We start from the raw sequence: 27,753 nt of genomic DNA on the forward strand, positions 1-27,753 counted from the left end.
GGATTTTGTGTTCAGGCCTGGCTCGGGCCCAGCCCCGCAAATTTTAGGGCCGGGCTTGGGCTTAATACTTCAAGCCGGGCCTGGCCCGCATATATTTAAACTTACACATTTTGTGTATAATGTATACATATGTATACATGTTATTTTTACATTATATTATATATTATATATATAAATATTATAACACGACATATATAATTTATATTATATGTAATATTTTACATTATATAATGTATAAAATAAGTTTATATGCATGTTATGTCATTTAATATATAAATATATAATGTTTTATATATGAGTGATATTGGCCCGGAATCAAGCTCGACCCGACTCGACTCGGGCCCATATAGACCTAGATAGGGCTTATGTTTCAGGCCCAAAACCCTAGGCTGGGTCAAGCCCGAGCCTAAGCTATAGCCCTTATCATAAGTGCAAAGCCCGGCCCGGCCCATGATACCCCTAAGTGAAATACAACATTCCAAAACGATAAAAATGAACAGGACAAAGTAGTTATCTCTTTTTTACCCATTTTATTACTACTATAAAAAGTATGAATAGGGTTTAAGATTTCTGGAACTTTTTAGACTAAAATATCCCTTTTTTGAAATAGGGTCCCTATCTATTATGAGGGCAGAAAATGTAATTTGAATACTATTATTCATTGCATTCAATTCCCTCTCATTAAATTCCATCTAAGTTATTAATTCTCATTCAACCTCATTTAACCATACATTATGGCATTTTGTTTCTTTTAATTACTAAATTCCACTAATTAAATCCATACATAAATAACTCTAATAACATAAAAAATTAAACAATTTTGGGTCAAATAAGCCAACCCATGTTGCATTGTTGCCACAATTAAATAATAAAAAATTAAAACTTGGTAAAATGCAAAAAAAAAAATATGAAAATTAAAGAAAAGTTTGGGAACATCTTTAATATCATATATTCATCATATTAGAGAAGAATAAGTATGATAAATAAGAAATACTTTTATTAATGGTGAAATTGAATACAAAATTTAAGTCAATTAGAAATAAAATCATTTTCTTATTCTCTCTCATTAAGTCTCATATCTAAGGTATATTCTCTCATTAAATCCTATATTTAAGCCATATTTTTCTCATCATTAAATTCTATTAATTAAATCTACAACATTGATTTTAAAAGTATAAAAATAAATATTCTAAAAAATAATATAAAAATAAAACCATTTTCTTCCCTCCCAGTGGTGGGTAAGCAATTTAACCATTTGGGTCAAATAGGTTAACCAATAATGCCATAATTAAATAATAAAAAAATTGAAATAAATAATACATAAAAATACAAAAAGGAATTGAGCATATCTCTAATATTATATAGTCATTATACTAAATAAAATTAAGTATGAAATGTAAGAAAATATTTTTATTAACGATGAAAATAGAATTACAAATCTAAAATAAACCTTAATATTAAATTAAATGATGTCATAGTCAAATAATAAAATTTGTAAAATAAAAATACAAAAAAAAATCACAAAAATAAAGAAAACATTGGAGAACAATTTGGGCACATATTTGATGTTATATATTTATAAAAAATAAAATATTGAATCCATCTATAATATTATACATTCATTATATTGAACATAAATAAGTATTATACATATATTTATCAATGATGGAAAATGCAATAATAGAAGGTTTGGGCGGTGGGTTAGTGGTTTGGGTCAAATGGATTAACCAATGATGTTATAGTAAAATAATAAATTTTTAAAAATAAAAAAGGCATAAGGAACCAAAAATATAAAAATTATAAAAAAATTGGACACATATCTAATATTATCTATTAATTATATAAAATAAAAATTATGATAAATAAATATTATTTATATAATGTAAATGAAATATATAATTTAAAATTGATCTGAAAGCAAGACAGTTTTCCTATGGTGGGTTAATGATCAAACTTTTCAAATAAACTCATGGTGATGTCATAATTGAATAATAATAAATATTTAAAAAAGATAGAACACAAAAAATGAAAATTATACAATTTTGTCGAAAACACTTGAGGACATTTCTAATGTTATATATTCATCATATTAAATACAAAATTGTTAAAATAAAAATTATTTTTATTTATGATGGAAATAGAATACAAATAATAATAATAATAATAATAATAATAATAATAATAATAATAATAACAATAACAATAACAATAACAATAACAATAACAATAACAATAACAATAACAATAACAATAACAATAACAATAACAATAACAATAACAATAACAATAACAATAACAATAACAATAACAATAACAATAACAATAACAATAACAATAACAATAACAATAACAATAATAATAATAATAATAATAATAATAATAATAATAATAATAATAATAATAATAATGGTGATGATAAATAAAAAGTTAGAACAAATACTAGGAGAAATGACCAAATGATCTATAAATTAAGGAAAGGGTAGTTCAAAGATTTAAAAATGTTTGCATGTAATAGTCAAATGAGAATCTTTTTTTAAGTCAATTGATAAAATACTAAGAGGTCATGTTAAAATTTAGGGGTTTTTATAGTTCAGTCCACCCCTAGGGTAGAGGTAAGATTTCTAGGGATGGACTGAATCCTACCTGTGGATTGATGCCAAATTCACGAGCAAGTGCGGTTTATAGGGGGGGGGGCTAGTAGACTAAGAGGCAACTGCAATTTCAGATTTATGAGGTGGACTGCAGTCCACTTATCCCTAAAATTTAAAAGTTCATAGAGGTCTTTGTCACAAATGAAAGTTCAGGGGCTAAGCAATCCCAAAATACAAGGTGATAATATGTAATTTACCCAAAGAAATGAGCAACCAAAAAATTTCCAAGAGTAACTTCCTATGAAATCAAAGTTTCCCTAATTTGAGTGCTTTAGAGAGATAATTATCCTTGTAAGTAAAACCCATAATTATCCTTGAAATCATTTTTTCAAGTATAAGGTGCAAGTCCTTTTTCCCAATTCTCAGTCTGGATTTTGAAAATATCTTACTATAACAACATTTTTTCTGCAACTTTAAAAATTTTGCTTTGTATGTATCATCTAAATTTAATTATATAATATTAACTTGTATCTTTACCATTTATTCACACGCATGCATAGCTGGTGCCCCTTCACTAGTTTTCATGTCAAAATAAATTATTTATTAATTTATAATTTTTTTTAAATATAGTATATTTTATTTGAAGGATTTTCCTTATCCTCAACCAAGTCCCATCCAAATATTCCACCATTACATTCTATTCAATATCATACATACATACCATCGTTAAATCTCTCAATCACCTTTGGGTATGGAACCAACAGTATAAGATAATTCAACTTAACACAAATATGACATCTTATTTGAAATCAAACTATGATTTTATGGGCAGTTTTTTTGAGCCATATGGCAGATCATATTACAAGACAAGTAAAAAAAAGATATAACAATATAAAACAGACTAATTTTGCATAAAATAAGGTAAGCATGAGCATCAAAAATAGCTTGAGCAAGCTCTGCAAACGGCACAAAAGTCATTCGTCTACCTAACAGAGATTATGCAATCGATAATGTTAACTCCCTCAACAGCACAACTGAGCACTAAAGCAAATCCATCAAAGAGGGGCTCTGAAATACACAAATTGCCATAGCAAACCCCAAACCATGGCAAAACCATGCATAGTTTCAGAGGTTAACGAAGACCTCTTAAACCAGTAGCCACCTCAATATCAACGTCAACAGATGCCAAACCATACCTAAAACAAAATCAATGATGCCACATGCCAACCATACCTAAAACAAAATCAATGATGCCACATGCCAACCATACATCAAATATATCAGATTTTAGAATAAAACCATATCAAAACCATATTTTGCAATGACCCATCTTCAGAACTATCAACTCCCATGGAAGTTTGGCCTAGTGGAAGTCAACAGATTTGATCCCCAATCAAGAACGGGAAGGATAAAAATCTAGAGATGATAACTCGTTCTGGATTGATCTCTCCCGACCTGTAAAACAAAGGGAAAACATATCTCAGGCTCCAAAATTTCTCTAATAAATTATTGAGGGTTTCAATAAACTTACATAAACATAAAAAGAGAGAACTTGTTCAAAGAATCCCCATTGACGGAGCTTATATACTATAACATCAATAGAATGTGATGCAAACAATATAATTCACATTCATTAACTCCGTTTATAGGGGAGGATTTCAGCTGGGAAACAGAAGCTCCCACTCACTTCTGAGGACAAGATAAACGCCTATGGGTCATCCAGGGACTGATAAAGAAATCACTTGAATATGAGAGCATCACGACCGGGTCCAACCCCAATATAGTGGATAGGTACACCAACAAGTTCTTCTATCCTTTCAACATATCTGCGTGCAGCCTGCGGAAGGTCTTCATAATTTCTGGCAGAAGAAATATCACACTGCCACCCGGGTAACACTTCATATTCAACCTGAATATGAATTAGATGCAAGTCATTAACAGAATGTTAGGATATCCTCCTATCCTGGAAGCATTAAGGCTGTGTTTGGCTTGAAGGAAAAGGTAGGGAAAGGAATGGAGAGGTAGGGGAAACCCTATACAAGGTTTTTGTATTCATTTCCCTTCCTTTCCCTACACCTTTTCCTTCAAACCTAACACAGCTTAAGTGAACCATGTTTCAAAATAAATAAATAGTGTATCTCGATTTATCTTAAGATCAAAAACTTGCCTTCAATTGCTCAAGAACTTGAAGGTCTGCAGGGAACGACTGGATTGGTGTGCCATCCCTCTCTTTGTAAGAAATTCCCAAATAAATTTCTGGGAGGTCCGACAGGACATCAAGTTTTGTGAGATTGAGGGAAGAGAAACCATTGATCATACAGCAATATTTCAGTGCAACCACATCAAGCCAGCCACAACGCCGAGGACGACCGGTAGTAGTTCCAAACTCCTTCCCAGCAACCCTAAGAAGGTCTCCACGTTTCCCCAGGATCTCTGTTGGGAAAGGACCAGAGCCAACCCTTGTAGTGTATGCTTTTACCTGCATGTGGTTTCTCTTTAGATAATGCTAAATGACTGTACGAGACAGTATGATGTTTCATCACTCAAAAATAAAGGAATCCACTCACCACTCCTATCAGATCACCAAGACTTTTGGAGCAATGCCAAGCCCTGTGCATATCCCACCTGCTGATGGGCTAGAGGAAGTAACAAATGGGTAGGTTCCGAAGTCAATATCCAGCATTGTCGCTTGACCACCTTCAACCAATATTTTCTTCTTCTGGGAGATGGATTCATTCACAACATGGACAGTGTCAGCAATGAAGGGTTCTAACCGCTCAGCAAACCTCTTGTAATGATTAACTTCTTTGAGCATGTGAGGGCCATAGTTAAACCCTTTGAATCGTGAAGCTGCATCTGATAATAACAGATCAAGTTTCTGGGCAAAAGTATCCATGTGCTCCTGATCATCTTGTTTGAATAACAAGGCCCAATCCCTCTCTTAGTTGTCCCAATGAAGGAATTAGCGAGCTCAGATTCTCTAAGCCCATCAGTTACCTGATGGAAATCAAATAACAACTGTGCACGATCAGATACCAGTATCCTTCCCTTACAAGAGATTCCATTGGATTCAAGGCCATCAATTTCTTTAAATAATCCCAGTAGGTGCACAACAACTCCATTTCCAATAATACAGAGGGTTTCCTCATTGAGGATTCCAGAAGGAACAAGGAGAAGAGCAAACTTCTTTCCCTCAGAATTATATATGGTATGTCCACCATTTGCTCCACCCTGACATCAAGAAAAACAAAGGCTTTAGACAAAATTTAACTTTTGATTAAATGGAACTGGTTTTCACAGGATTATACATTGATCACACTATAAAATGGTATGGCAAGCTAATGAAGGTTTGGAAGCAGGGAAAGAACCCATGGAGCATAGTTGAAGGCATATAGACAATTCTAGGCAACAATCAACAATGGAGGGCCTATTTACCAAGGCATTGCCTAAGCATAGTTCTATAAAATAGAAAATCAAATTCTAGGTTAGTCCTATGGTTTTACATGCCAATCAGCACTGCCAAGACAATAGAGTTTTATAAGAAAAAGAGAAGAAAACTCTTGAATCCACAATAGAAGATTGAGAAATCTCTCAAAGAACTAACTAACATTTTTTTTATCGGTAACTGCAGAAATTTCAATAATAGAGAAAGAAAAAGTAGATACAAAGAGTATAAATCACAGTACACAGTCAGTGAGAGACAAAATCTCTTATCTCTCCCCCACACAATTCCTGTCTTACAGCTAGGACTAACTTTAACTTTCATAACAACTATTTATAAGAATCTCTAACTTAAAACCTATGCCTTTAGCTTTCATAACAACTATTTATAAGAACCTCTAACTTATAAGAATCTCTCTTTTTTAGGGGAGGGGGGTACCAATATCAGGTGTACAATAGCTTATCATATCTCATGAGGGAAACTAGCTTAATTGCCTTGTTGGCAATTAGGCTTCTGGTTAACTTCTGCGACCTTTGTTGGCAATTAGGCTAGTTTCTGTGACACATTATGCCTGCATCTCTAATCAAAGCAAGGATCAGAGATACACAAAAGCAAGCCTCAATATAAATATAGAGCCAAATCCTATCCAGATCAACCTAGATTTCAGTATGAAGCCAACAAAAATAAAGACCAATCTCAAATCACAGCATAGTAGTTCATCAATTTTAGACCGAGAGAGACAGAGAGAGAGAAGAAAAACAATAAGAAATCATCATCGGCAACCCCCCATTCCTCTTAGAACAAGCTAATCAAATTTGGCTATGTTTCTACAAAATTTCAATCTTCTCACTCCTTTCACGTCTTTTTCATAAGATGGGGGCATATGGAAACCATGTTTGTCTGCGGCAAAACAAAAATCCACCACGGGGCTCCAACAACCCACCCCCCTTCTACACAACCTGCACAAGTGTCATCAATGATACCAATTATTTAGGCATCAAGACACGAAGCAACAAGTGAGCAAATATTATACTTCTTGATGGTGCGCAATCCGGCCGGTCTTAGCTATCAACGACCTTGCCTCTGAGCGGAATTGTAGGGAACCTGAAATGGAGAAGATGAGGAAGCTCCGGGGGGAACCTAGTGTAAAGGCTCCGAAGCTCAAGTTAGAATCCTTCAAAGGCAAGATAAAACCAAATAGCACAAAGTTTGCATACCTTGTTCTTGGGGGGTAGAGAGCCTTTTATAACCACCTCGCGCACTCACTCCTAAGCTTCTGTCAGGTCGAGTAAGATTACTTCCGTGCTTCTGCCAGTTCGGGTGTCATCACCTCTGCTAGGGCAGAACCGCCACTGCTCTTTTTGTCGGAGCCGTCTCTGTAACTGGAGATGGCAGTGGCAGGTGGCGGTGGCAGATGGCCGTTGAAGTGCGGCTGTCAAGCGTCAGATCCCAAGTCAGTCAGGTGCGCCGCCCCTGGATACGGACTCCTTCGGTGTCAGGTACGGTGTGGTTTGTCTAGTTCGGCGTCCTGGAGGCGAAGTGCTGGAGTGGTGTGCAAGGTGAAGTCTTGAGTTCGGATAGGGGAGTGTCCTGAACTGCCATGAGGCGGGCCAGTTCGGGTCACTGCTTTGTGTGGCTCGGAGCCTAAGGGAACTCCTCGTAGGGAGTTCGAGCTCTTAGAAGGGAGTTCGGACTCCTCGAAGGGAGTTCGGACTGCTGGTTTCTTCCCTTTGGTGCTTGCGCCCTGGGTACGCTGCTTTAAGTGCCGAGCTATTTGTTTTTGCCACGTGGAGTGATTGCGAGGTCGGGCCAAATCTTCCTTCATCAATTGTCAGGTAGATTTGCCCTATACTTTGAATCTTGGTTCTAATGGCGTGAGGTGCGTTGTCAGGGTTCCTTGGGTTTCTTCGAGCGCCCAAAAGGCGGGAAACATGCCAACCTGCCTAAACACTGATAGATGCGACGGCGCGCGCTTTATTTCGAAATTTCAAAAAAGCGCGCCACTTGGGAGGCACGATAGCAGGCGCCTTTTCAAATTTGAAAAAACGTGCCGCTGCCGCTTTTATTTGAGGAGACGTGCGCTGGCGTTCCGTCAGTTTCGAAAAGACGTGCGCCGGCGCTCTGTCAGTTTCAGGAAGACGTGTGCCGGCGCTCTGTCAATTTCAGAAAGATGTGCGCCAATCACGTCTCGGTCTCAGGGGACGTGCGGTCAATGCGGCTGTGGGCCATCGGATTGGCTTTGATCTAAGCCGTCGCTTTTCGATCACTGTGAGTATAAATAGCGGGGGGGGGGGGACCCCAGTCGCTGTCACTTCTGTATTTCTCTCGAGCTCGCGTCCGAGTTTCAGCTCGCATCCAGTTCGCGTCCAGGTTTTTTCAGTTCGCGTTCAAGGTCTTTTGCTCATCCGAGCTCCTGTGGTCTACAGCCTTTTTCCGGGTGAGTACTTTCCTGGAATCCATCTTACTCCCCGATGTCTAGCTTGGATAGCTCAAATAGTCCTTCCAGCGGGTCTGATGCAGGTTCTACGAACCGAGTTGCATCCCCTGATAGCCCTAGCGAGCCGGAGGTAGAGCTCGAGGAAGAATTCGAACTCGTAGGCCGAGGCGCTTCGGGTAGTTTGGCGTCCACCTCTCGTTGGGATCGGATGTTAGACAAGTTTGGCCCTTCGACCATGACGCCCAAGGGGCTCCAATCCCTCATTACCTACTATAACTTGCCCGGGGAGTACGCTTATTTCATACCTTCGGGTAGCTTTCCTTGGGAACACAGTCCTGATGAGATCGTGATATTCCGGGAGCAGCTCGCCGCAGGGCTGCGATTGCCTTTCCATCCCCTCCTTGTCGAAGTCTTGAACCACTTCGGCGTGACGGTCGGCCAGCTTCACCCGAACTCCATTCGAAATTTGGTGGGGACAATCTCCTTATTTTGCGAAGAGAGCTTTCCTTTGGACTTGGAGATTTTTTCTTCAATCTTGATGCTTAAGAAGCAAGCGGGTCCCCTCCCCGGGCGTAGGCGGGCATACTACCTGTCTCCTCGCCCGGGCTTTAAGCTTTTACATGAACTCCCCAACAAGGTCCCAGCATGGAAGCGGGACTATTTCGGGGTGTGAAGTGTGCTGGGGTGGCCGTTTCAGACCGGGTGGGGGATGGCCGCTCCTGACTCCGGGGTCACGCTTGACAAAGAGACAGCGAAGGGCCTCCGGCAATGGGCGCAACTTGGGCTGAAGTGTCAACAGTATCTGACGGAGGCCAAGCTCATTGCGGCCGGCCTGAGCTCGGGTAGGTTCTTCACTTAGAGATTCTGTCTCGCTGTCTTTCTTGCTTTTTACTGATGGCGAACTTCTTTTCGCAGGTGTGATGGACTCTCGAGGGACCCGTGGTGGGCACTTGTTCCAAGGCATGAAGAGGAGAAAGCGGGTTGCCAAGCGAACTCGCGCCGAGATGCCCCGGGATGCGGAGCCCGAGGTGCCGAACTATCCGTCAGAAGATATGCCCAGGGAGCCCGAGATGGTTCCTCCAATGCAGGAGCCAGCAGGGGTCCCTTATGCTGAGACTACTTACACAGGGGCTCCTACATACTCCGGTGCTCCTGCTAACTCCGGGTCTGCTCATACACGAGCTGGGCCCTCAGGCTCGGGGGCCCCGGGGGATTTCAGGAGTGTGCTGTCGCCGACCCATGCTCTTCAAAAGAGTAAGGAGGCCATTTTCCCCGAGGAGGTCGCGACGTGGACTGATCTCCCTCTGCATCAAGTGGCCTGTCGTGCCGTTACCCATGCCATGGTGGTAAGTGTTCTCCCTTTTTTAAAGCTCTTTGGCTTTCGTTTTGTTGGTTCTTTTGATCACTCGGTTCTTTTTGGTAGGTGAATTCTTCTATTCACGCCTTGGCGGCTCAGGTGGAGAGGAGCTCGAGGCAGGCGCAAGCTGCCGAAGAGGCTCTTCGCGCTACTGAGACGACTTCGCGAGCTGTTGAAGCGGCTGCTCGTGCTGCCGAGGAGTCTGCTCGTTTTTCACGGATCAGGCAAGCGAGGTCTCAGAGAGATGCCGAGGCCATGGGAGTGGTGGTGAAGCACATGGCGGACTTGAGGCTGGATCTGCAGCATCAGGTTGAGTACCTTCAGGAGGATATTAGGGAGAGGACGCAGATCTTTTCTCAAGGTATCGAAGATGCCAAGAAGAAGGCTGTCGATGAGTACATTGCTTCGCCAGGCTTTGATGATCTGATGGTGGATTCATATAGGAGGGGTTTTAAACTAAGCCGGTGGATGATCCGGAATACGTACCCCGAGCTCGATATTAGCGCCATATCCACTTCGCGCATAACTCAGGAGATGGCCAATGCTGCTGATGGTGAGCCAGACTCCGAGGGCGAGGTGGGGCCTTCGGGTATTGTTGAAGTGCCTTCTGATAATGAAGAAATAGCTCTGGGCTTGTAAATTTTTTTTTTTTTTTTTAAATGTACTACCTTACTTTTGAAATGGAATGACTCTTTTGGTTCAGTGTTGGTTGTTCTTTCTCCCGAACTGAGCATATTTGTCGAACTAATCATACATCCGATCTGTTTCCTGTCCGGGCTACCGCACTCGCGCGGCATGTTTTGGTGGTGATTTTATCCACTTTGCTTGGCAGTCTATAGGTAGTATCGCCTTAGGTTGACGATGTTCCATGCTCGGGGTACTTGCTTACCCTCTAAGGTTTCGAGCTCGTATGCCCCCCCGAGTGCTTTCTTTACTCTGTAGGGTCCTTCCCAATTTGGTCCGAGTTTGCCCACGCCGGGTTCGGGTACCATGATCTTACGGAGAACCAGGTCGCCGACGCAGAAGCTCCTCTTCTTTACTCTGGCGTTATAGTACCGAGCTACCTTTTGCTGGTAGGCCGCAGTTCGGATGTGCGCGAGGTCTCTTACCTCATCCAGTAGGTCGAGGTTGGTGCGTAACTCGTCTCCGTTTGTCTGCTCATCGTATGCTTCTAGTCGCAGTGTAGGTACTTCGATTTCCACCAGGATTACCGCTTCGGTGCCGTAGGTGAGGTTAAAGGGGGTCTCTCCCGTAGCGGTTTTTTCCGTGGTTCGGTGAGCCCACAGGACACTTGGTAGCTCGTCCGCCCACAACCCTTTAGCTCGGTCTAGTCGTGCTTTCAGTCCGCGGAGGATGGCTCTGTTCATTACTTCTGTCTGACCGTTTGCCTGCAGGTGTGCGACCAACGTGAAGTTCTGACGAATTCCCATATTTTGGCACCATTCTTGGAACTTGATATCCTCGAACTGTTTGTCGTTGTCGAAGATCAGTACCCGAGGTAGCCCGAAGCGACATACTATGTTCTTCCAGAAGAAGTTCTGTATGTTTCGGGCTGTGACTGTTGCCAGAGGTTCAGCTTCTATCCACTTTGTGAAGTAATCTACTGCCACCACTAGGAACTTTCTCCCACATGTTGCTGGCGGGAATGGCCCCAGAAGGTCGATGCCCCATTGTGCAAAGGGCCATGGACTGGTGAGGTACTTGAGGTCGGCAGCAGGCTAATGGTGGATATTGGCATGCTTCTGACACTTGTCGCATTTTCTGACGAGCTCGACGGCTTCTGCCTTCATCGTTGGCCAGTAGTATCCTTGTCGAAGTGCCTTTTGAGCGAGGGCTCTGCCCCCAGGTGTCCGCCGCACAGACCTTCATGAGTGTCGCGGAGTACGAGCTCGGCTTCGGCAGGTCGCAAGCAACGCAGGTAGGAGAGCATGTAGGATCGTCGGTACAACCGTTCGTCTATTATGACGTATTTGGCTGCCTGGCGCTACACCCTCTTGGCTGCATTGCGGTCTGCTAGGAGGGTTCCATCTAGCAGGAAGCTCGCGAGTGGGTCGATCCAACTCGGCTCTGCTTCAAGAACGGGAGCGACCTCTTCTGCCCCATCGAGAATGCTGGGCCAAGGTAAGTCCTCTATGTACACAGTTCTCATGGCGTTGTGACTCGTGCTGGCTAACCGGGACAGGGCGTCGGCCTCAGTGTTCTCTAACCTCGGGATTTGCCTGATGAAGTGTAACTGGAAGTTGAGCAGAGCCTCCTTTACTTTTGCCAAGTACGCAATCATAGTGAGCTCACGTGCTTCGTACTCGCCTGTAACTTGGTTGACCACAAGCTGGGAATCACTGCAGATAACTACGTGCTTTGCTCCGACCTTGTGCGCTAGGTTCAGCCCGGCTATCAGTGCCTCGTACTCCGCCTCGTTGTTGGATGCCGCGAACTCAAAGCGTAGTGCGTATTCCAATTTTGTTCCGCTCGGGCCGCGTAGCACTATTCCATCCCCGCTGCCCTGCTGGTTCGAGGAGCCATCTACGTGAAGGATCCAGGGCTCCTCGTCCCAGTTCGCGTTTGGCCTAACCAGGAGAGATGCTACACTGGCTGCTACTTCACGGGGTTCAGACTCTATTGGCCTGGGAGCTCTGAGCTCGCCCGAACTGGGGATCTCGGGCTCGACCGGCTCAGGGGCTTCGAGGCTAAACGTGCACTCGGCGATAAAATCTGCCAAGGCTTGGGCCTTAATAGCAGTTCTTGGCTTGTACTAGAGGTCGTACTCGCTGAGTTCGATGGCCCATTTCGTTAATCGACCGGAAACCTCAGGCTTGAGTAAAACTTGCCTCAGAGGTTTGTCAGTCAGGACGATGACGGTGTGAGCCTGGAAGTACGGGCAGAGTTTTCGAGCTGCTATCACCAGTGCGTATGCTAGCTTTTCTATCTGTGAGTATCTTGTCTCTGCTCCCTGCAAAATTTTACTAACATAATAGATGGGTCGCTGGACCCGGTCTGCTTCTTTTATTAGTACCGAACTGACCACCTCGTCGCTTGCCGAGAGGTACAGTTCTAAGACTTCGCCCTCCTCGGGCCGGGCTAAGGTTGGCACACTAGCGAGGTAACTTTTTAGCTCGTCAAACGCGAGCTGGCAGCCTTGGGTCCATTCGAACCCTTTGCCTTTGATTGCTTTGAAGAAGGGCAGGCAGCGGTCTGCTGATTTGGACATGAAGCGGCTTAGAGCGGCTATGCGGCCGTTTAGCCTCTGAACTTTTTTTACTTTCCGGGGTGGTCTCATATCTAGGATGGCTTTTATCTTGTCCGGGTTGGCCTCAATACCGCGCCGGTTGACAATGTACCCTAGGAACTTACCCGAGGTGACACCGAAGACACATTTGTTAGGGTTCAGCTTCATGCTAAATTGACGCAGGATTTGGAAGACAGAATCTAAGTCTTGTATTAATTCTTGTGAAAACTGTGTCTTGACAACCATGTCGTCTACATAACATTCTATCTTCGTGACAATCAAGGGCCGAAATAGCCTATTTACAAGTCTTTGGAAGGTTGCCCCGGCATTTTTTAATCCGAAGGGCATGACCTTGTAGCAGTACAGGCTGAACTCGGTTATGAAGCTGGTTTTTTCCTCATCAGATTGGTCCATCCTGATTTGGTTGTAGCCCGAGTAGGCGTCCAGGAAGCTTAGCAACTCATGTTCTGAGGTCGCGTCCACTAGGCGGTCAATTATGGGGAGGGGGAAGCAATCTTTCGGGCAAGCTCGGTTCAGTTCGGTGTAGTCGACGCACATGCGCCACTTGCCGTTTGCCTTTTTCACCAGCACTGGGTTGGCTACCCAGCTCGGGTAATGGACTTCCCTTATGAAGTTTGCTGCGAGGAGCTTCTCAACCTCCTCGTCGACCGCCCTCCAGCGCTCTGGGGCTAAGTTGCGTTTCTTCTGTCTAACGGGTCTGACTACAGGGTCACTATTAAGTTTGTGAGTTATCAGGCTGGAGCTAATACCGGGCATGTCGGCCGCGGACCAAGCAAAAATATCTAAATTTTGAAGTAAAAAACTCACCAGTTCGGTTCGTAGTGGTTCCTCAACGGAAGCACCAATCTGTAGTGTGCGAGATGGGTCTATAGCCGAAGTCGGGACTGCGACCGTTTCCTCTGTGGGCGAAGCTCGTTCCTTGCCTTGCTCCGCAGGCCGCTACAGTTCAAGGTCGTCGGCCACCTTGGTTTTTCCCTTCAGGGCGGCAACATAACACTTGCGGGACTCGAGCTGGTCGCCCCGCGCTACCCCCACACCGAAGTCTGTAGGGAACTTCATGGCCAAATAGTAGGTGGAGACCACTGCCCGCAGGATATGCGTGATTGGCCGCCCTATTATGGGATTGTATGGGGAGGGGGTCGCGACCACCAGGAAATCATGGTTGAGTCTGACCGCACAAGGCCATGTGCCGACTTCCACAGGTACTGTTATTTTTCCGAGGGGCCTGACTTCCTCTCTGCTAAAACCCACCAAAGGAGTGTTCGCGGGCTTCAGCTCGCTCATCTGTAACTGTAGCTGGTCAAATGCTGACTTGAAGAGGATGTCCGCTGAGCTGCCCGAATCTACGAGTACGCGTCTGACCTCGAAGTCGCTGATCCTTAGTTTAATGACAAGCACGTCATCGTGGGGGTAGTGGACCCCTCGCGCATCGTCTTCCGTGAAGAAGATTGGTTCTTCAGTCTTTGGTCTTTTTGGGGGGTTCTGTTCCTCGAGGGTCACTTCGCGAACTGACGTCCGGGCGGCTGCCAAGGTACACCTTGCTACCACCAAACCTCCCACAATTACATGGATGGTTCCCCGAACTGGCCTCTCTTCTGGAGGCTGTCGCTGCAATGGTTCGGCTGGTCTGCTGCTAGATTCGGGGGCATCCTTTCCGTGCTCCCCTTGCCGACCTGCCTTATTGTTATTATTGTCATGTTGTACAAAATTTCTTAAGTATCCGCGACGGATGAGTCCCTCTATCTCGTCCCAGAGATTATTACACTGTTCGGTACTATGACCGTGGTCTCTATGGAAACTACAGTACGAATTCTTATTTCTCTCGTTCGGATTTCCCTTTAGGCGAGGTGGCCACTTTACGTATGGGGCGTCCTTGATCGTCATTAAGATCTCGGTCCGCCTCGTGTTTAACGGCGTGTAATCCGTCCAAACTGCTAGGGGAGCTCGGAACGACTGGTTCGGCTTCGGCTCTCGGGCCGGGTTTTTCCTGTCGACTGGGTTGGAGGGCTTGCCTTCCCTCTTTCTTTTCTCGTTCCCGATTTCGGTTCGTTGGCTGATTTCTTCCTCTGTTCTCATGAATTTATCCGTGAGCTTAAGGAATTCGGCCACGGTTGCGGGCTGGTTAGCTACCATGTGCCATTTGAACTCTTTGTGCGTTACTCCTCTCTTGGCCGCCGCGAGCTGCACCGCGGTATCTGTAAGCATGCTTCATTGAACCGCTTGATGTAGCCCCAGATGGATTCTCCTTCCCTCTGGACTACTCCGAAGATGCTTCCCTCTGTTCTGGGGCACCGCTTGCTGGTGACAAAGTGTGCGGTGAAGACCTGCACGAACTGGGCCCAGCATTTTATCGACCCGGGGGCCAGGTTCCTGTACCAAGTGCGGGCTACCCCCCTGAAGGTGGTGGTGAAGGCCACGCACATGCACGATTCATTAGCCCTGGCGAGGTGCATTTGGGACTGAAAAGCGTCAACGTGGTCGTTGGGGTCGAAGGACCCATCATACTTGTCCAAAGGTGGGAGCTTGAAATCTCTGGGCAAGGGGACCGCCAGGAGTTCTGATGCGAGGGGGGAAGGAACTGAGAGAATCGGGGCAGATCCTACCTCGTCCGAGCTCGTCTCTTCCTTGCCTCTGAGCTCTGGCAAGACACGGGTGGCAGTTCGGCGACTTCGCCGGCGCCTTCGTTGTTGAGTGGGCCTGGTACTGGCGCTGCTAGCCTCTGTGTTGCCGAGCTCGATGGGCCCGGAATGCTGGCAGTCTGCTGCCAAGGCGCCGAATCGGTTTTCCGTGAGCGGGAACTCGGGCCTAGAGCGCTGAGGTGCCGACCTTGCAGGCGAGGTTCCTGACCCGCCTGCGAGCTGCGAGGCGGGGATGATTTTTTTCTCTTCGGCCGGGGGACGAGGCCTGGCTGTTAGGGGGGTTCTGGGGCCGGGAGGCCCTTCCCTGGTGGGGGCGTCCATCCTGTGGGGAGGCCTTAACCGGCCTCGGAGCGGGGTGCCGAGGTGGAAGTAGTGGTTGGTTCAGCGGCAGTTGGGGGAACTGCTGTTGATAGTGATACTAGGAGATGTTGTGCAGTACTTGGTGCTGGTGGAGATGGTGTTGCTGGAGTTGTTGCATTTGGGCTTGCATTGCCCGCATGCACTGCATCAGGTCGTCCAACCGGTTTTGGCTGGCTGCCAGGGGGACGACAGTTGGTTCAGTAAAAGTTGTCTCGATAGGGGGAGGAAAGGGGATGCTCATGGCAGGAAGGTTTACGGGCGCCACTGCTTGTGGCGCATTCAAGCTGGGGATCCCATCCACCGAAAGGGGGATGGTGAACTGTCCAACGCACACCACGGGGACTTGAAGTTGTTCCCCGGTGATGTTTGTCTCCGTGCCACGTCCGGCGTTGCTGGAAGAAGCCATGAGTGTTGGGTTTTTTGAAGAAAAGAGGTTATGAGAGTTTGGAGGGAGGCTTTTTGAAGCGTTTCCCACAGACGGCGCCAATTGATGGTGCGCAATCCGGCCGGTCTTAGCTGTCAATGACCTTGCCTCTGAGCAGAATTGCAGGGAACCTGAAATGGAGAAGATGAGGAAGTTCCGGGGGGAACCCGGTGTAAAGGCTCCGAAGCTTAAGTTAGAATCCTTCAAAGGCAAGATAAAACCAGATAGCACAAAGTTTGCATACCTTGTTCTTAGGGGGTAGAGAGCCTTTTATAACCACCTCGCGCACTCACTCCTAAGCTTCTGTCAGGTTGGGTATGATTACTTCCGTGCTTCTGCCAGTTCGGGTGTCATCACCTCTGCTGGGGCAGAACCGCCACTGCTCTTTTTGTCAGAGCCGTCTCTGTAACTGGAGATGGCGGTGGCAGGTGGCGGTGGCAGATGGCCGTTGAAGTGCGGCTGTCAAGCGTCAGATCCCAAGTCAGTCAGGTGCGCCGCCCCTGGATACGGACTCCTTCGGTGTCAGGTACGGTGTGGTTTGTCTAGTTTGGCGTCCTGGAGGCGAAGTGCTGGAGTGGTGTGCGAGGTAAAGTCTTGAGTTCGGATAGGGGAGTGTCCCGAACTGCCATGAGGCGGGCCAGTTCGGGTCACTGCTTTGTGTGGCTCGGGACCTAAGAGAGAGTTCGGGCTCCTCGTAGGAAGTTCGAGCTCTTAGAAGGGAGTTCGGACTGCTGGTTTCTTCCCTTTGGTGCTTGCGCCCTGAGTACGCTGCTTTAAGTGCCGAGCTATTTGTTTTTGCAACGTGGAGTGATTGCGAGGTCGGGCCAAATCTTCCTTCATCACTTCTCATTTTCCAAACTATTAGCTGAATACAAATTCACTACAGGTGGTAGACTGGAATACTGTGTCTTATTTCTAGTTCATGACTTCAGTCCTATTTAAATTTAGGTGGTAGTAATTTCAATCCCAAAAGAAAGATCAAGCCCACATAAGAAAATAGCATGCAGCTTCTATTGAAGAGCAGACTGGTTTACATCGAAGATCAATTCTTCGTACACTATTTGATTCCATCAAGTGTCAACTACACCTTAGAAATAACACCAACCACAATCTACATAAGAAAGAGAGCAATAAGATGAAGCAATGAAGAAGAAGAAGAGATGGAGGATAAGAACAAGAAGGAAATCCCCACCACATTTACACTATAGAAAATGGAAATTGAATATTCACTATCTAAAGAAACCATAAATCCAACACGAGCATTGCGTAGGAACAATTAAAAATTCTACAAATATTTGAGAAAAAAGGATTTATACCTGACAGCGAGCAACAATGTCGAAATGCCCAGCCAAGATATCAACGAGCTTCCCTTTGACTTCATCACCGCACTGGCAACCCAGCACGCCCGAAACCTGACTCAGCGATTTAACTCGGTCCAAACCGTATCCGGTCTGCTCAGCCGCTCCCAACGGGGAGGAAGAAGCCGCAGCCTTTGCAGAGCATGCTATGAGCTTCCGGGAGGTCCTAGAAGCGCATGGGGACAGCAAAAAAGGCCTATGGTTTCTGCTCTTTCCGCCATGAAAGCTACTCCGAGGAGATGAAATAGGATTTAAATCGAGTCTCAGAGTAGAAAGGCTCATACTGGTACCTGAAGCTCAGACCAAATGGCGGAAAAATGGAGATGAAAATACGAGAAAACGTGGGAAAGCTGGTTACGGAATACGGAGGGAAAGCTTTTATTGCAACTCTTTTCTGTGGATCCTGGGTGAAAACTGAAAAGGAATGTGAGTGAGAGACAATGATACTGTACATGCATAAACACAACCAAATGAAATGCACATGATATACATCGTTATCAACTCGAATTTCAAATAGATCAAACGGTAGACAGCACTTGTGCAAGTAATCTTAACGATGGTCGATATTGCTCTTAAAAGAACCTTTCGTACTCGCGAGGCGCAAGTTGACTGTGGCTTATATTTCACGCTCGTCGCTCGGGACCCACTATTATTAACATCGACTAATGGATACTGAGATCGGATTTGCTCCTCCAAGCGCGCCTCACACCAGCCTTACAGCGCATCGCAGCCGTGCATCTCCCGTTGATTTATAACATTAATTATTGAAGATGCTCCCAATGCACGGCTGCGATGTACTGCGAGTTTGGTGTGAGGCGCGATAGATGCGTTTGGAAACAATGCAAATGGAGTGTAAATTTTGGTTCAGGGTAAATTTACATTTTGGTTCATTTTTGTTTGTGTTTGACAATATTATATTTATGTATTGACATATGACACACTAATGCATATTCACATTAATAATAAGATGTAAAAGTACATCAATAAAAAATAAGTAAATTTGCATTTAAATGGGTTTTTGATAAAAAAGGCATATGCTTTATTAGAATTCGTGTTTGCATCCATTATAGCTAAAAGTCTGTTTGGTAAGAAGGTAAATTGGTCAGTGCAAAACTAACCCAACTTTGCAATTTATATGAACCGTTTTACACTACATATTTGCATTCACACTTATTTGCATCGTTTCCAAACACAGGCTAAGGAATAAATTAATCAATCATAGGGATAAGTTACTACATTTCACCTCATAATTCTGAATTGAACTGCAATCCTACAACAATTCAAAATTTAAAACAATTCCACCTATAACACTCATACCCGCTCGTGAATTGGCATCAATTCCGAGTTGGCACCTACCCCAATTGTACGGTGGAGCTAAGATTTATGGGAGTGAACATAACAATTAAAACCCCTTGTCTCTTAGATATTCTAGCTTTCTCCTTATACAACATGATTCACACCAACCTCACAATGCATCGTAGTTATACATTGGGCAAGAAGATCTGTACAAGTCAGGCTTCTCGATTTGGACAATTTCAACTTATGACCCGCCTGCCCCGGGCTTGTATCAAGTCCGCACACAATGCAGACCGAGCCCTGGCTAAGCAAGCCTTAGGGCCGGCCCCAAAATTGTAGTGTATACACAATATATAGTATTAATATCTTCTACCAATCTGTATAGTATAATATCTTATACATTTGGGGGGACATTCTTTTTTTGGATTTTGAGAGGGGGGAAGTTGGCCAATGGGATTTTGGTTCCAATTGACCAAAAATCCCATGTTCTTTTTTCAGATTAATGTGGGGACCAAGGAAAGTTTGAGATGGGTAAATGTCTAAGTGATACCCATCATCTTCTACTGGGGGAAAAGTTTCCAACACCTGGATAAGACAAAAATGCCATCTTTTAATAATAGATTTTTATGGCTAAAATGCTCATTTCCTTTTTTACTTGGAAAATAAAAGAGGTATTTAATCATATATCACCGATAGGGATGATAATTGTTTTTTTCTTTTTGAGAATGAGAATAGCACATCAACATACTAATAATTCTCATTAAAAGTCGGCGGTTGCGAGACTCAAATCCACACATCTGCTGGAACAAACTAACAACCAACTAAGCCACCGCTCAGTTAGATCAATTGGTATAATATCTTACAATTATTTTTTTAATATTTTAATATTTTATAAAATACAAATCAGTACAAGTAATATTTTATATATGATTTATAACATGTATGTATGTATATGGCTTTAAACCTCCCCTTCACCTTTCTAAAAGGTACCCCTCATGATTGGCATGTCAAGAATCTACGCCTTGTGACATGCAAGTGGAGAGAGATTGAATAGGGAAAAATAAATAGACTAAAATTATAATTCAGATTAGCTGAACATGATGGTTCCAATCATAAATTATTCATAGGTTGAATGGTTTTGGGCCTTTTGGCCGTGGGTCATTAGCATTAGTTCCACGGCTTGCTAAAAAGTTATTGAATTCAGTTAATCCTGTCTCCTAATATTATGAAATTATGAAGCCAAGGCAAGTATAAGCATTCTAGGACCCACACCAGTTGAGAAACAAACCCCAAATCAATATTTTCCCAAACCAGATATAGGACTTTCGTTATTAAAACTCAACACACACACACAGATGTTTGAGGAACACCCCTAAATTGAAATGATTAAACTTAACCAAAATGTGATTAATGCAGTTCGAACATACTTTTTTGAATCCTGATTCAGCTTTGCTCTGACCTTTAAAAGGACCCTTCACTTATTTAGAGAGAAACTTGGACAACAACAATACTATTATTCACTTTACCATCTTTCATTAAACTAACTTGCTCCAAAAAGCCTCGGGCTCAGAAATTTAAGTTAACAAAGCACCTCAAGCCTCTCACATCCTAGTTATATCATGATAAATTAATAATTTTTCATGGAAAATTTTCTTAAAATATGTGCCTATAAGCAAAAATAATAATTTGTTGAGAATTGCAAAGGGTATGTAACTTTTTAAGAATTTCAAAGCTGCATTAAAATTTTGCATGCAAATTGCATATCGACAGCAACATGACCAATCTGATCCTACATAAGGAATTCGAAGTATTTGTAGATTTTGAGTGCAATAGAGCCGGTATAAGCACTGGAGAAAATTTAAATGGACTCCATTGTTTCACGAGTTTGGAGAACAAGAAAGAACCTTATCGAGAAAGCAAAATATCAGAGCTGGATCGGTGGCAACTCTGCTAAAAGAAGATTGCTTTAGAGCACCAAGTCCCGATGCCTTAACCATAACTTCACCATTGTGCCTTCGTCACTCATCATGTTCTTGTCACTTATTAACATAAATATATGTAACATCTTATCAATAATCATATTGGCTTGCACTCGGAGTGAATTAATTGGCTTATGTGTTTCTTTTCACTTTCATGGTAAAACCAGAATATAAGCAGAGAAAGCAGAGACAAAACACTCAAAAGACTAGTATACAATACACCATTAACTCCAACAATCCATCTTTAATTCCCTCCTTTCAGCTGCTCTTTTGGACAATGCCATTCTCAATCAAATATTCAACAAATTCATCTATAAGGTAGGGCCAAGCACCTTCTGCATCATAGTTTGACAGAGCAGGATCTACTGTCTGCATTGACTAAAGCATTATGAACATCAGTAATATGTTTGAAGTCAGCATCCACCAATCATGTTATTATGGATCCAACCAATCACACACATGCAAGTGTCAAACTTTGAAACATCCCAATACTCTGTTCAAAAAGAGACCAAGTTTTCTTTTGCCAACAAAGATTTTTCTTTATCAATAACAGTATAATTTTATTACTTTGAAAAAAAAAATCATTACAGGTTTTGTGGTTCGCACCCCTTCACAAAATGTTTATCTTTGCTGACCCCATTACATCTTATCAAATTGGTATTATGCCCCAATACATGTTTCTTTGTGCCCCAAATATTGATAGGTTGTCAGCCAATTGATTAGCTGATCTTGAGCTAGGGGGTTATGAAGGATAAATTAGGTGATAAATAGTCAATTTAATTTCTCATTCTTTGTGTGTCTTGTTTGGCATCTCTTACTGGGAACACTGAATTTGGCTCAGACGAAATGGGAGTTTAGCTGCAACATTAGGGGTTGGGCTGCATTCAATAGAGCTTCATAAGCTTGTGAATGGTGGAGGGAGGTTAGTGAAGAGAATGGAAGGAAACAAATCTGATTTTGTCATGTTTCCTAGCTGCTGGGCTTTGTTGGTTAGCATTGGTTGGCTGTTGGTGGGGTGGTTGTCTTTGGTGATGGTGGTCTCTTCTTTTTTTTTTTTTTAAATAATTTAATTTCCTTCTTCTTAAGTTAGGTTCTGAGTCAGTGGATGGTTAACATTGGCTCATTCATTCCTTGGACATTTCTGCATGGAAGGAAAATGAGCAATTATGGGTTGGCAGGAAGGGTTTTTTGTGCTGCCACCCATTGCCCTGGTCTTTTCAGGACAGGGTGACCGGTATACACCTTAGATGCGTTTCCTCTTTTTATTCAAACAAAGGTTTTCTTTATTACCAAAAAAGTTTTTTTACAAGCAACAATAAAAAAATCATTTTACACAGACCATACAACATACAGAGAAATTAAGATGTTGGAATGTCACATTTCAAGAAGTCATAATACTAAGAAGAAACTCAACTCAACTCAGCCTTAATCCCAAGAATACTATGGAAAAAAATAAACAAAAAAAGGAGATTACCTAGATAACTTGATACTTAATGAGACAAAAAGGGAAAGTTCTGGTGTTATCAAGCACCATAATGAAAGAGCCTTTTTTTAAGGATTGAAGGCATCTATTGCCCAGCCACTAATGAGCTATGTAACTGTTCAAAAGTAAGCACTTGTGGCTTGATAGATATGGAAGAAGTTTCCATGTTTAGCAATACAAAAGAGAGTGGATAGAAACAGGTATAGATCTCTTCAGGGTCAGTAGCTGTGACCAAACTGGCAAAGAAACTAAATTTGCATACCATATATATATGCCAAGATGGCTACAGTGGGAAAGCACATAGAAAACAAGAATCAAGGAGTGAAGGACATAATCACACACAGAATGCACATAATGAAACCAATCTACAAAGCACATATGGACAATAATGCATATTTATGCTCCATGCATGCATGTGAGCCACACAATTATCCAATATCATGTAGTACAAATTCTTACCCTCGCAAATTCCAGTAGTTGAGACCAGGTGTCCCTTGGGATTGCTTTGTTATGTCGGGCCTAAGTTCAGAGGCATCAAAATATTAATAATAGAAATATAATGTAATCAATTTCGAGTGGAACATTTATTCACTTAAACTCAGAGATTTGAATCACTGCTTAGCTGAAAATTACATAGAATAACCATGGTAGGATCCAATGGTGATTGACCAATGAAAGAAGAAATGAAAGAATTAAACATCAACTAGGTGGGGGAAAAAGGTCTATAAGTTGATCATGACGATCTCCCAAAACCCATCAATGCTCCTCCAAAATGTCTCCAGATTGAATGCTTAAATACATGTTTTGAAGCAACCAATATGAAGTGATCCTTACAATTGGAATAGAATCATTTCACAAGAGAGGAAGAAAAATTCTACCCATGTTCAGCAAAATTCAAAAACTTACTACTTGATCTACCCATCTAGAAAATTCAAATTTGTCATAAATTAAGGATAACTTCACTAAGCTTTCTTAAAGATTTTTCCAATTTTTCCCAGGAGAAAACTATCAAAACGTCACTTTTTGGGACACTTGAATGTCAGGTCTTGGTATTCACAACTAGAGACCTGCATAAACTATTCAGGAGTTAATAGTTTCAGACTCTAAGTAGTCCATCAATTACATATACCCCTAGTAAGGTAGCTCTGTAGTTTGTTCTCTATGTAAGTAATTCCCCACACCCACTCCCTACCCCATGAAAAAGTAAAACCAAGTGAGGCAAGGAGACCAAGGAAGAAAACCTTTCAACCATTTGAATTTTTTATTATTTTTTTACAATAAACCAAAATGGATTAAGAAAGTAAAATGGTTTACAAGCACTATACGGGCAGCGAAGTTAACCAAACAAAAAAGAACCTCAAAGGTCATCCCAGATTCAAAGTGAAGACAAAAGAGCCTAGTCATAGGGATATGAGGGAGGTGATTAGTCTTTGAGAAAATGACAAATCGGAAAGTCAACTTCAATAAGACTTGTGTGGCAGGTATCAACATGGATGATGAAGAGATAATATGAATGTGCAACAATTCTGGGTTTACCTCTGGGGGCAACCCGGTGGTGGATAGGTTCTCAAAAAGGCTTGCCTCCTGGAAAAGGAATTATCTCTCGACGGGTGGAAGAATTACCCTGATCAAATCAACTTTGGCCAATCTGGCAGTCTACTTCCTTTCGGTTTTTAGGATGCCTGTGGGGATTTGTAGAAGGTTAGAGAAGGTAGTGAGGGATTTCTTATGGGAGCTGAGAGAGGAAAAGAGGGATCATAGGGTGAGATGGGAAATGGTGATTAGAAGCAAGGAGATAGGGGGTCTAGGAATCGGGAACATTCAGAAGAGGAATACGGCCTTGTTGGGAAAATGGTTATGGAGGTTTCTGGTGGATCAAGATAAATTGTGGACAAAGGTGATTAAGAGCATACATGGGGTGACGACAGATGGCTGGGATGCAGGAATTTCGGCCAGAGAACCTACAACAGCACCTTGGAAAGCATTCCATGCTATTCTTCCTTGTTTTCTACCTTTTGTCAGGTATAACTTGAGCTCTGGAAACAAGGTAAGTTTCTGGGAACATGTGTGGGTGGGGGAGGCAGCACTTAAAAGCCAATTCCCTTCTCTATTCTCCCTTTCTAGGTACAAAAACTTGATTGCCTCATCATTAGTCCCATCTGTGGGTACATGGCCTGAGCTTAATTGTGATTTGGATTTTAGATGAGGTATCAGAGATTCAGAGTTGGAGTTGGTATGGTCCTTGGTTCAGATACTCCAAAAGATCTTCTTAGAATCGACAAAGGGGGATTCCTGGATTTGGATACTTTCCTCTTCTAACTCTTTCAATTGTGCCTCTTTTTTCAATGCCCTAACTCAACCCTCTCTTGCTCCTGCCATTCCCTTTCCTTCTAAAGAAGTGTGAGGAAGATCGGTTCCACCTAGGGTCGGAGCACTTTGCTAGGAAATAGCTTTGGAAAGAATTAATACTTGGCATCAACTTCAAAGAAAGAAGCCTTTTTGGTGCTTGTCCCCGAACTGGTCTACCCTTTGCAAAGCCAATGGCAAGCCTTGCTCTCACTTACTTATATCCTGCCCTTTTATTTCATCTATTTGGGAGTGGTTTCTCTCTTTATTTGGTTGCAGGTGGACTCCCCCGTCAAGCATCGAAAGCCTTTTCATCTACTTTATAGGTAGCCAGATCAAAAAGAGGGGAAAAATCTTGTGGAGGTGCACCAAGGCAGCGATTTGTTAGACAATTTGGGAGGAAAGGAACCAAAGGATATTCGCTGAAAAAGAAAGAAGCAGGGATACAATTATAGAAGTGATTACTTTGAGGGTAGCACAATGGGTAAAGACAACGAACCTACTTGATGATGTTCCAACAGAGACCATTGTGAACAATTGGCAGGACATAGTAGTCTCAGTGCCAAGCAGAACCAATGTTCATCCTTTGTGGCACCCCCCGATGGAAGGTTTTATCAAACTCAACTTTGATGGGAGCAGTGAAGGAAATCCAGGGCCATCCGGGGTTGGTGGTATTTTCAGATCAGAGGTAGGTTCAGTAATAGCTCTTTTTTCAGGACCAATTGGAGTTGGGGATTCACTGAGAGCAGAAATTCTGGGTCTGTTGGACGGAGTGAAAAGGGCTAAGAAGCTGAATATAAACAGGTTGATTATTTTTTTTTGATCAATATAAACAGGTTGATTATTGAAGGAGATTCGCAAGTGGTGAATGGCTGGATAGAGAAGGCAAATGATGGGTTATGGACATATATTAATGAATGAAGGCAATTCAAGTCGTTAACTCAAGGAATGGATGTGTGTGTCCAGTGGGTTAAAAGATGTGCCAATTCATTTGCAGATGCTTTGGCTAAACAGGGGGTGGGAAGAAATCATTTGTTTTGGGCTACACTGTAATTTTCCTTTTGGGGGTGAGGTAAGAGAGTTTACCTCCCTCCACCTTTGTATTTAAACCTTTTTCTTAATTAATGAAAGTTTTCTGTTACTGATCCAAAAAAAAGCCACCAAACAACCCCCAACATACCCAATGGATAAAATCAACTGCTGCAGTAACAACCAAAGCCAGCCAGAAGTCATCTCCACAGACACCACCAGCTCACAACTCATTTCTTACCCATTTCTGCCTCTTGCCCTTTTTTTGGTATCCTCTCATATAAGCTTCCTACAACCCAAGGCTCTACTATACTACAATGCCTTGATTTGGATATGGATTTGGACATGGATACAGGAAACAGGGAAACAGCTTTTCTGTTTTCTAAAATCCCAGAAATGGATACAGGTACAGGTATCCCATGTAAAATGCCCATATAATGCATTTATGTCTAGCTTCAAAGCTAAATGTCATTTCTCAGTATTATCCAGATTTAATTAAGTTTCTATCATGTAGAGACTTTAAGGCATTGTTTGGGAGTGCTTTTTGTTTGTAAACAGGTTTTTTGACAAAGAAAAAGTTAACTGATTATATTAAAAAAGGAGAAAGATACACGAGGAGATGTACATACTACAGCTAAACCAACAAAAGGAAATTACGGAGGCAGATTTCTTTCACTGTACATAATTTCCCTAAAGGTAACCGATTTAGCTAAACCATCACTATAGAATTTAATTCTCTGGGAATCCAGATTAGATTTACAGTCATGGTGTTCAGAATGTCTCTGGCCTCAGCCAAGTAATGAGCTAGTCTCCAAGGGCCTCCCTCCCCTAACCATCTTATTGTGTTTGCAGAGTCTCCTTTTAGAGTTAGAGCAGATCAGCCCTTCTCTTTAGCAATTCGAAGACCTGTGAGTGCAGTCAGGATTTCTGCTTTTGAAGAATCAGACACCCTGATTGGGCAACTGTATGCCCACATAATGCTTTCCTCCCTCCCTCTAAAAACTCCACCAATTCCAACAACTCCAGGGTTTCCTAAAGCACTTCCATCAAAATTTAAAGTCAGCTCTGATACCAACCTTGCAGGAATAGTAATTGACATGCTAGAGGTCCTGGTGAGGAGAACAGGATTTCCCCCAAATCTCTTTGTAAAACATTCAGAGATGAGCCTTTGAACTCTGCAAAGATAGAGACCTATAGATTGCCCAAGAAAGTAATGTGGGAGAGTAAATCTTCAATAGTTCTGGTTTTGCTTTCAAAGAGGCGATTGTTTCTTTCTTCCCAAACACACCATAACACTGTTTGGGCAATTGTGCACCAATAAATTTTCCCCCTGCTTGCAAGACCACTGCCCCTCCATTGCCTACGAAATCAATTAAACTACTAGCAAATACACAGCTGTACCCTACAAGATTAAGGAAGTAGTACCAGAGTTTCCTGTTTTCTGGGCAGTGAAGAAAGAGGTGATCAGTGGATTCAACCTCTTTCAGACATAAAGGGCAAGCATGGGGGGAGATCAACAATCTTCCTTTATTCTTCTTCTGAACCAAGTCACAAATGTTGATTTTGTGGAGACAGGCCTCCCAAACAAAGAAAAAGACTCTAGGGGGAATGTTGGCGCACCAGACCCTCTTGTGGGGAAAATTAGAGTTGGAGGATTCCGTAACCAAGGCTCTAAAGGACTTAGTTGAGAACTTGCCATCAGGTTGAAGTTTTGAAATGCGTTGGTCTGGGTTTGTTGAGGAAATGTAAACCTCACTTAGAGATA

The 27,753-nt window shown here is 42.8% G+C and overlaps 2 protein-coding genes across 4 annotated transcripts in view; both read right to left on the bottom strand.

Moving 5' to 3' along the window:
- Positions 1-3,371: 3,371 nt before the first annotated feature.
- LOC104597464 (adenylosuccinate synthetase 2, chloroplastic) lies at positions 3,372-18,283 on the bottom strand. Its single transcript, XM_010259012.3, is given in 7 exon segments — positions 3,372-4,046; positions 4,279-4,500; positions 4,759-5,070; positions 5,159-5,178; positions 5,181-5,492; positions 5,495-5,822; positions 17,814-18,283. Coding segments are annotated over 6 exon segments (1,467 nt in total). The 5' UTR covers positions 18,138-18,283; the 3' UTR covers positions 3,372-4,046; positions 4,279-4,329.
- Positions 18,284-21,116: 2,833 nt separating this feature from the next.
- The window catches only part of LOC104597463 (uncharacterized), a 46,865-nt gene continuing 40,228 nt past the window's right edge, over positions 21,117-27,753 (bottom strand). The window contains exons 10-11 of one of the 3 annotated variants that reach the window (XM_010259010.3): positions 23,073-23,132; positions 21,117-21,499 (exon numbers count right to left, since the gene is read on the bottom strand). In XM_010259010.3, the coding sequence (XP_010257312.1) occupies positions 21,389-21,499; positions 23,073-23,132 (171 nt within the window). In that variant the 3' untranslated portion in view covers positions 21,117-21,388. Of the gene's footprint in view, positions 21,509-23,072; positions 23,133-27,753 lie in introns of all 3 variants that reach the window. The other 2 variants (XM_010259009.3, XM_010259011.3) reach the window with 2 other exon arrangements.

Source organism: Nelumbo nucifera, chromosome 7, assembly GCF_055504915.1.
Source record: "Nelumbo nucifera cultivar China Antique chromosome 7, China Antique-T2T, whole genome shotgun sequence".
Taxonomy (NCBI): domain Eukaryota; kingdom Viridiplantae; phylum Streptophyta; class Magnoliopsida; order Proteales; family Nelumbonaceae; genus Nelumbo; species Nelumbo nucifera.